Source organism: Micromesistius poutassou, assembly GCF_964030765.1.
Source record: "Micromesistius poutassou genome assembly, chromosome: 21".
Taxonomy (NCBI): Eukaryota; Metazoa; Chordata; class Actinopteri; order Gadiformes; family Gadidae; genus Micromesistius; species Micromesistius poutassou.
The window spans coordinates 6221631-6230397 of NC_140291.1; the positions used below are offsets into that span (position 1 = coordinate 6221631).

An 8767-nucleotide genomic window follows, 5' to 3' on the forward strand; every position below is an offset into this window, starting at 1 on the left:
ATATCAATATATATAGTATGTAATATGAATAATTTGAGGATGTTTCCTCTGTACTCCCACGGATATAGCCTAATCACCTTTGAAAATCAGTCATTCCTTCCAGAATAGGAACGTATGACTCGATGGGTAAGTGAGTGAGTTAATATTTTCCAGAGTCTTAAAACGATAGTGTCATATTTTTTGTAGGATGTGTATTGTAGTCTGGCATGATGGACAGCTGTGATGGACGTCCTTTAGGCTGTCCAAGCAGAAAGGAATCAAACAGCATCCGCCAATACACCTGTGAGTAGGACAGACACAGGGGGCATGAGATTGGAAATGGGAGGATTGTGATGCTACCGCATGGGCAATTGCCTCAATGAAAGACAACCAAAAACCTGTTAAAAACACAGACGGGCGCTCTAACCAGGCAACGGATCAGAATCACTTTTTTTTGTTTGTTTTATGAAGATCAAGATATCCAAATTTGGATGAATGATCTAAAATATGAATGCAAACGAGCTCCAGACTGGGGGAACGGGTTGTTTCACTTTCTTTCACCTCATAATTGTCTCGACCAATCTTGTAATTGGAGGCACGTCATTGGTTGCCAGAAACCTAAAACTGCAAGTGGCGGAGTCACACCTTGTTCGATATTATACCGATTCAGAAAAACTCGTTCACACGAGTGGATGAAGATTTCAGAAGGGGTAAGAAGAGTGTATCTACAGTGGCTAGTCTACACGATTTTAAACCTTTACAGAGACTTTTTTTTCTCAATTGGATAGGCCTACAGCCAATCATAGAAACGAAACGGGTCACGCAGCTCTGAGCGACTAAAATAAAATACATCTTTCTTCTCAACTAAAGCTTTCAGTGCAGTCGTTTGTTCTTTTTTCATGTGAAAATATAACAACCAGTTTGTTTAATACTGTCTCGATAGTGATATCAACAGACCACTTTACATCAGCGGCAGCCATTTTTGTTGTTGTTGTGGTTGAAAATGCCTCCACAGCGTCATCATAATTATCCCGCCGCATTTACATAAATGGTTGTTATTGATCTATTTCGTACCGGGCAGACATCATTTTCTTAGGGAAGGGGAGCCAGACCTTATCTGCAGAGCAAATGAAACATGAGCTTGTGAGATTCGTCTAGTTCCCAGGCTAGCTCGCTGATGTCGCCCAAATCAGATTTTAGATGAATCATCTTCATCCACTCGGTTCGCTTAAATATATCCGTAACAATCCGAACAAAACAGCAAACAAGGACTTAATACGCCCCTTGCAGTCTTTGGTTTCCAACCCAGGCTCTGTTCCGTCTCCAGCCAGAATTTCTGCTGTGGTAGAACTTCTGCATCCGATTAGTGAATTAGATTAGTGAAGGTATTACCCGAATACGGAAGTCAGCCCACACACCAACCAAGGGGCATCACCCCGTTTCTTGGCAGTTTTTGTGGTTCCGATGGCTCCACAGCTGGGACACTTGGTGACAGCTGGCTTCCTGCCCAGTTCTTTCATTTAAAGGGATGAGCAGAGGATGGGTCTGAGTTCACTGGGTACAGGTGTGCATTTAATATGGGGCACATTTGCATGTGAAGAGTATAATGGTATGTAAGTGTTTGTTGTACATCCCATAGGCTTACATATATATTCTTGCAAGAGCATGACCTTGCACCAAAACAGATGAATTGTATGTTGAGTTAAATGTTCCTGTCCTGATGTTCGTCACGTTTGTTTGTTGATTTGCTGAGCTCACCTGCAGTAGGAACTACTTTATTAGCATCTGGGACGTTACATGGAGGCGGGGCAGGCCAGTGGATGCATTCCTCTAAAAGAAGAGGGGAGGGGGGGTTAGTCTAGTAGTGGTTAGGATCTCTGACTCCTTTTGGTTAACATATCTGACTACTAGTGGTTAGGATCCCTGACTCCTAGTGGTTAGGATCCCTGACTCCTAGTGGTTAGGATCCCTGACTCCTAGTGTCTAGGGTATCTGACTCCTAGTGTCTAGGGTATCTGACTCCTAGTGTCTAGGGTTAGGGTGATTCAAGGTTTGAGGGTTTGTTTCTTTTTTTTATGGAGTCAAAAATCCTACAGTGTTTGCCATGATGCCCTCATGAATTAGTTTGTTCTCACCTGTGAGTATCTCTGGTGTCAAATCCTCGTCATCTTCATCTAACCAAACAAAAGACCCAATGTCAGATACATACTCTGTGTGGATGTTTTAAGCTAAAACTTGTTTGACCGGTGACCACACTATAACACTATATAAATGACCAAGAACACACTATCAAACAGTGAGAAGGCATTCATAAAATACAGTGGTGAGGTCCAGTGGAAGTCCAGATGCCTCGACATGGACTGGGATCCCCCCTTTCCTACCGTCAAAGTAGCCCAGTTCTCTCTCTTTAGCAGTCAGGCCTTGCAGCTCTCTGGAGATGTCCACTAGCTCAGGGATCTGCACTTCCTCCTCTGGCTCACAGCACAAAGATACATTTATAAAATAATGTGTTCCTCAATAACAACAGATTAAAAAATAATAATAACTCAAGACAGACACCTACCTATATTGGATAATTTTTGTTGATGCCTAAAAATGTTTTCATAATGAATGTATCTTTTATTAGACTTTGATGTATAGGCCTATATAAATACAAAATAAATGAAAAGAAAAAATATAAATATTTATTCTATTCCTTTTCTCCTTAATACATGTTCTTTTTTAGTTTGTTTGTTTTTATTATATATAAAATAAAATTCTAGTAATAATTCAATAGTTTATATATTTTATTATACCATTTTTATAACTACAGACAGGCTTATTACTTTCCTTAATACTCCTGTTTGTATATAATATTGGGTTCTGATTGTTACCCTCATATATGAATATAGGCTAGTTCCTCAAATTTTAACTCACCCTGGTCCTCCGATGCCGATACCCTCATCCTGAACTGCTGTCTCTTCAACAGCACCGTGCGACGGAACTTGAGTTGCGCCTTGCGTATCTTGATCCTTTGCAATATTTCTGACTTGGGCCCCACCACAGGCCCAGACAAGCCAGGGTAAAAGGCCTCCGTGTGGGCCTTTGGACCCGAGGATGTGTCCATCCCCAAGTTCTGAATGTTTTCTGTGAAGCACTTTGTTAAGTCTCACTTGTCTACCATAACGTCCAGGATTCTAATCAACATAAAAGTGATCTACCTCTTCTGGTTGTCTGAGGCTCAGAATTTGCTCTGCAGGAATTTCAACTGCTTGAAGGGCCCATGGCTGAAGTCCTCCTGGTACCCCTTCAACATCTAACAGAACTTTGTGCCAACGCCTTTTCCCAAATCTTGAAAGCGTAAATCTAAGGAGGGCTGATTGAACACACAAAAACCTAGGACTGATTCTCGTTACCGCAGCGACGTCATGTGGCCTTCGTTCAAACAGAGAGCTAATGGCTAATTGGCTTCCAGTGAGCAGCTGAAGTTGGCCTACTCAAGTGCTCAAAGAAAGACACATGAAACATGGGCATCAAAAGCAACAATTCTTCTTGTGGAAAAGATCCAGCCTGGTTACAGTCGAGTGCGCCTGTTGTTGTACATCCTGGTGTTGTTCCTCATTTGGCAGGGACTGCGCGGCCCTACCTAGATGAACTGTGTGCCTCTGTGGTGGAGGTGTATAAACAGCTACAGTCTCTTATCTGTTTTGGACAAGCAAATCAGTAGTCCAGAAACCTGATGTCAGATAGTGGGCATATGTCATTTACATATAATATACAGAGAATGCCATTTTGTTCTCATTAAAAGATTACTTTTTCACTTGTATTGATGGGCAAAAATAACCTAACGGACATTACATTACGAATACACATCTGATACATCTATAGTCATCTATAGTTATTTTTTATTTTAAAACATTTAACACTCACTGAATGGTATATGGGATATAATAGCCAGTTGTGTTCAGCATGTTGTTTATGTGCCGATGATAATAAAGATAATAATAATACCGATCCCCTATAGGAAAAACAATAAGATGTATACCTAACAAGCTGTGTTAGGTATACACAAATGAACAACGCAAGCGACGTGTGACCTATATTACGCAGACGGTGTATACCTTAACGTGAGCTTGTGTGTGTCGACTCACTCACACTGACAAGGAGTAGACAATAGAAATTGTCTACTAGAAAGGAGACAGTCTCCTTTAAAGGTTTGTGTCCATTGTTGTCGTTGCTTGCACACCCACCCACACACACACACACACACACACACACACACACACACACACACACACACACACACACACGCACACACACACACACACACACACACACACACACACACACACACACGGTTGTTCTCACAGGACATGCATAAACACCTTAACACACACACTTGCACATACAAACACAGAAACACACATCCGCACACAAACACTCCCATCAGGTCACGCACAACACTAAGTAGGAGTCTTGCTTATATTACGGACAGCACAAATGGCATGTGGATAAAGAATGTGTTTGTATCCCAATCCTTATCAAGTGGCCTCATTTTACTTTATTGGTGCAACCATTAAAATAAATGATTGCATAATTTACTGTGATAGTTGCACACAGGGGCGTAGCACCAAATTCTGGGCCCTATATACAAGAAGTCCCAAGTCCCATACAAGAAGTCCTCAATTTTGTCTACTCTCCCTGTCTTTCTTCACCTTTCTCTTCTGAGAGGCAGACTTCAATTTATTTAACTGTTGCTGTGACATATTGCCGCATGACATTTAGTTATTTTATTAAACTATTACAACAATCCAATATATATATATATATATATATATATATATATATATATATATATATATATATATATATATATATATATATATATATATATATTAAAGCCTAATTTCTACAACCGCAGTCCGTCGGCCCTGGCTGCGCAGTCTGTAGCCTAGAATTTACGAGAGTCAATCAAACACGCTGGAATAACAAAGACGTTTCCTTAAATCCAGTAATAACGTCGAGAATCTCACCACGTGGGATAGATGCATGTACATGCTCTGTAGCTCATTACATCTTATCGGTACACTACTACAGCATTCCAAGACACTGCGCTAAGATCAGAAGCTGCAGGGAAATGCAGAAATGGGGGGGCGGGGGGGTACATGTTTAGTGCTTATGCACCTGCTCGCCACTAGATGTCAGGCTGCTATCTTAAAGGGACGGGAGGTCACCGCTCCAGCGGATAATGTGTTCATTTTACCAACGTGACGTCACCCAGGCTCCCTACACTCGCCTCCGCATACCTACCTAAAATATTAACCAACAGACAGCGAGCCCTGCCTTCCCTTCCCCCCTCTGCCTCAGCTTCCTCACTCTCTTCCTTTATTTATTTCTCCCCCCCCTTATTTCTTCTGTATATTTATAACTCTTTCTTAAATTAAGCGAAACAATGAGAGAAGCAGGACATTACTTGCTGTATTTCCGTTGTATTTCTTCTTATTTAGTGTTTGCTCAGGATAGCGGCTGACACTCTTCCGCTCTCTCTCAAATACACACACAGACGCGCAAGCACGCACACAAACACACAACCGTACACACACATGCAGCCAATATGGATTTCGCAATATAGCTGTTATCTGCGCGTCATTGTGTTTGATACAGATCAAATGACGAATGTTTTGTTTTCCTGTGTGTGGTTGTGTATGTGTGTGAATGGCATGCGATCATTTGCATATCCACCATGATCTTTCCATATAATAACAACAGAGATGTAATTTACTTTTGGATGACTATATATTTGAATAAACATGGCAATCATTGTATGGCCTCATTCTATACAATTCAAGTACAAGTAGCCTACATATACTGTGTGTAGTATCTGCACATAAAACTGACCTGAGAAAACAAAAACCTTGATTGACAAATGACAGACATTAAGGTGGTTTAAATAGATATTACAGAATCAGCAGCAGGCATAGTAGGACAATGGGTACAGCAGAGGGATGTATATTGGGAAAGTGTGTGTTTAGTATTGTATATTGGGACATTGTGTATGTATTGGTAAAGCAGTAGAAAGAATATAGGGACTGTGTGTGTGTGTATGTGTGTGTGTGTGTGTGTGTGTGTGTGTGTGTGTGTGTGTGTGTGTGTGTGTGTGTGTGTGTGTGTGTGTGTGTGTGTGTAGCATGAGGGTTGTATGAGAGGACACTGTGTATGCATGAGTACAGTAGTATGAAGTAAATGGGGAAAGAGTGTGTCTGTATGGGTACAATATTACTGTATTGTAATTGTATATGGGGATATTGTGTATGTACAGTAGTGGGAACAGTGTGCGAAATACCCTTCAAAATTCGCGGGGGGTCCCCATCTCCCGATTGTTGCGCAATATCGATCTAAATTTAAAAGTCACAAAGTCAAAGTAGGCTACTTTGTGGGCGGTTCTATGGCGCTGTTGCTATTATGACGGCAAGATAAATGAGCTTTGCGCCCGGCGCAAATCTAAAATGGGTTGGGCTGAAACCCGTAGGTGTGTTTTGGGCGTAACATGCATGCATTTTGACTTGACGAGTTGATTTTTGACAGCGCGTTTGCAGTCTCCGCTGAGACAGATGCATGTCCACATGAATTTCAAACTTCAAATGGCTCAGTTTATGGTCAAATAATAGGCATAATTAACACATGGAATAGTGTTTTCTTCTCCAACTTCAGAAACACTGATTCGTCATGTAAATTGCGGCAAAGACAACTTAAAACATATGCGGACGCGGTCCTCGATGGCCGCAACTGTGGGTCTATTTAATGATGTGCGGCAATACATTAATAAACATCGTTTGTTACCAGTATTGTATAAATTATCGTTGTCGACTTGTGTTCATAATATGCATGTGTCCCCCTGTTAATATACATCGCCATGGACTGCATTATGCGGTTTAATTTGTGTTTAATTTGTTTAATTTGCGTGTGTTTAGACAGATGGGCGCGCACACACACGCATCATCATCCAAAAAAAAAAAAAATAATATATATATATATATATATATATATGGTGAAAAAGGTATTAAAAAAGATTATTTAAAAAAATATATAAAAAAATATATAATATAAAAACATTTTTTTTTTAAATTATAAAAAATAAATCATATAAAAAAATTATTAAAAAAAATTATATGAAAAAAAATTATATTAAAAAATATATAAAAATGAATTTCGGGATGACTCGTCTGCCAATGACTTCAAGTTGGTTGTGTTTTAACCGGTGATTGTTGCGCCAAACTGTTTACAAAGGGACACTTGCTTAAGTTGTGACGCAGCAAGCGCCTGCTAGTTGACCTGCCGGGCGGGACGATCAGTAGGCCTACTTCCCCACATAAAGAGCTTAGTTCTGATTGGATCGCTTCCCAAATCGTCCCGCTTACATTTTCGTCTCGTTTTTATTAGTTAACGAAAGTGTCAAAAGATTTTGTTGTAGTTTTTGTCATCCTAAATTGATTTTTATTTAGTTATCGTCTCGTTTTCGTCAGACTGTAGACAGTACAGTACAGTACAGTAGTAGGCGGTATATGGGGACAGTGTGTGTGTATGGGTACAGTATAAGGGTTGTATATGGGATATTGTGAATTTATGAGTACAGTATAATGAGGTAATTGGGCAAAGTGTGTGTATCTACAGTATAAAGTTGTATATGGGGACATTGTGAACAATATAAGGTTGTATATGTTTATATTATGTACCATGTTCCTAGGTACAGTATTAGGTTGTGTATGGGGACATTGTGTATGCATGAGTACAGTAGTAGGATGTATATGGGGACCCTGTGTGTGACTAGATGACTGACTAGATGACTCCTCTACCCGGGCTGTTCAGCAGATGCCAGGCGTTTGCACGAACACTCCCGGAGGAAAGCTCTGTGATGACATCGTCCCTCTCTGGGAAGGTTGCATCATCGCGCCCGGATTAGGACTGCAACACCAGTGTGTGTGTGGTGTGAATGTGTGAGAGCATATTTCAGAGAGCTATTATGAACAACTTCCTGTCCAGCAGCTGGACTTTTATATTGAGCGATGGGCTGTTGGAGGTGGGGGTCAGTGGTGTACACACACACACACACACACACACACACACACACACACACACACACACACACACACACACACACACACACACACACACACACACACACACACACACACACACACACACACACACAGGGAAACAAAGAACTTCCTGTCACTTGATCTGCGAAAAAACACATTGGTCACCGCATCACAGCCAATCTGCTAATCCTCTGTGTGTAGGCACTGAGCAGACAACATGTACACACACACACACACACACACACACACACACATACACACACACACTCACATGTACCCACACACACATACTCACACACACACACACACACACACACACACACACACACACACACACACACACACACGCACACACACTCACACACACACACACACACACACACACACACACACAACCACACACACACACACACTGGCTGAGGGTAGCGCTCGAGGGGACGAAGGCGATAGAGGGAGACGGACAGAGGGCGAAGAGAGAGAGAGAGAGAACGAGAGGAGGGGGACGAGGGGGGAGAAGACAGCAGCAGCACAAAGAGATGGAGGAAGCGGGAGGAGGAGGAGAAGAAGACGCAGAAGAAGGAGGGATTGCAGGGAGGGGCAGATGTTGGGCACGGGGCCAGCATGCAGGTCTGACGTGGGGAGCGTTACCTGCAGTTTCTGTGCGGCCACACAGACGGCCTCCGTCCCATGCCCAGAGACACAGCGTCCCCGGG

At 41.7% G+C, this 8767-nt stretch overlaps 1 protein-coding gene across 1 annotated transcript; it reads right to left on the reverse strand.

Moving 5' to 3' along the window:
* Window positions 1-140: 140 nt before the first annotated feature.
* Window positions 141-3085, reverse strand: LOC311366789 (uncharacterized protein; the record flags this gene model as incomplete). The annotated part of the gene is made up of 6 exons (XM_084485570.1): window positions 141-280; window positions 1372-1492; window positions 1738-1809; window positions 2115-2153; window positions 2361-2450; window positions 2896-3085. 6 exons carry the CDS (start codon window positions 3083-3085, stop codon window positions 172-174), a joined length of 621 nt encoding a protein of 206 aa, XP_084341696.1. The 3' UTR covers window positions 141-171.
* Window positions 3086-8767: the final 5682 nt, after the last annotated feature.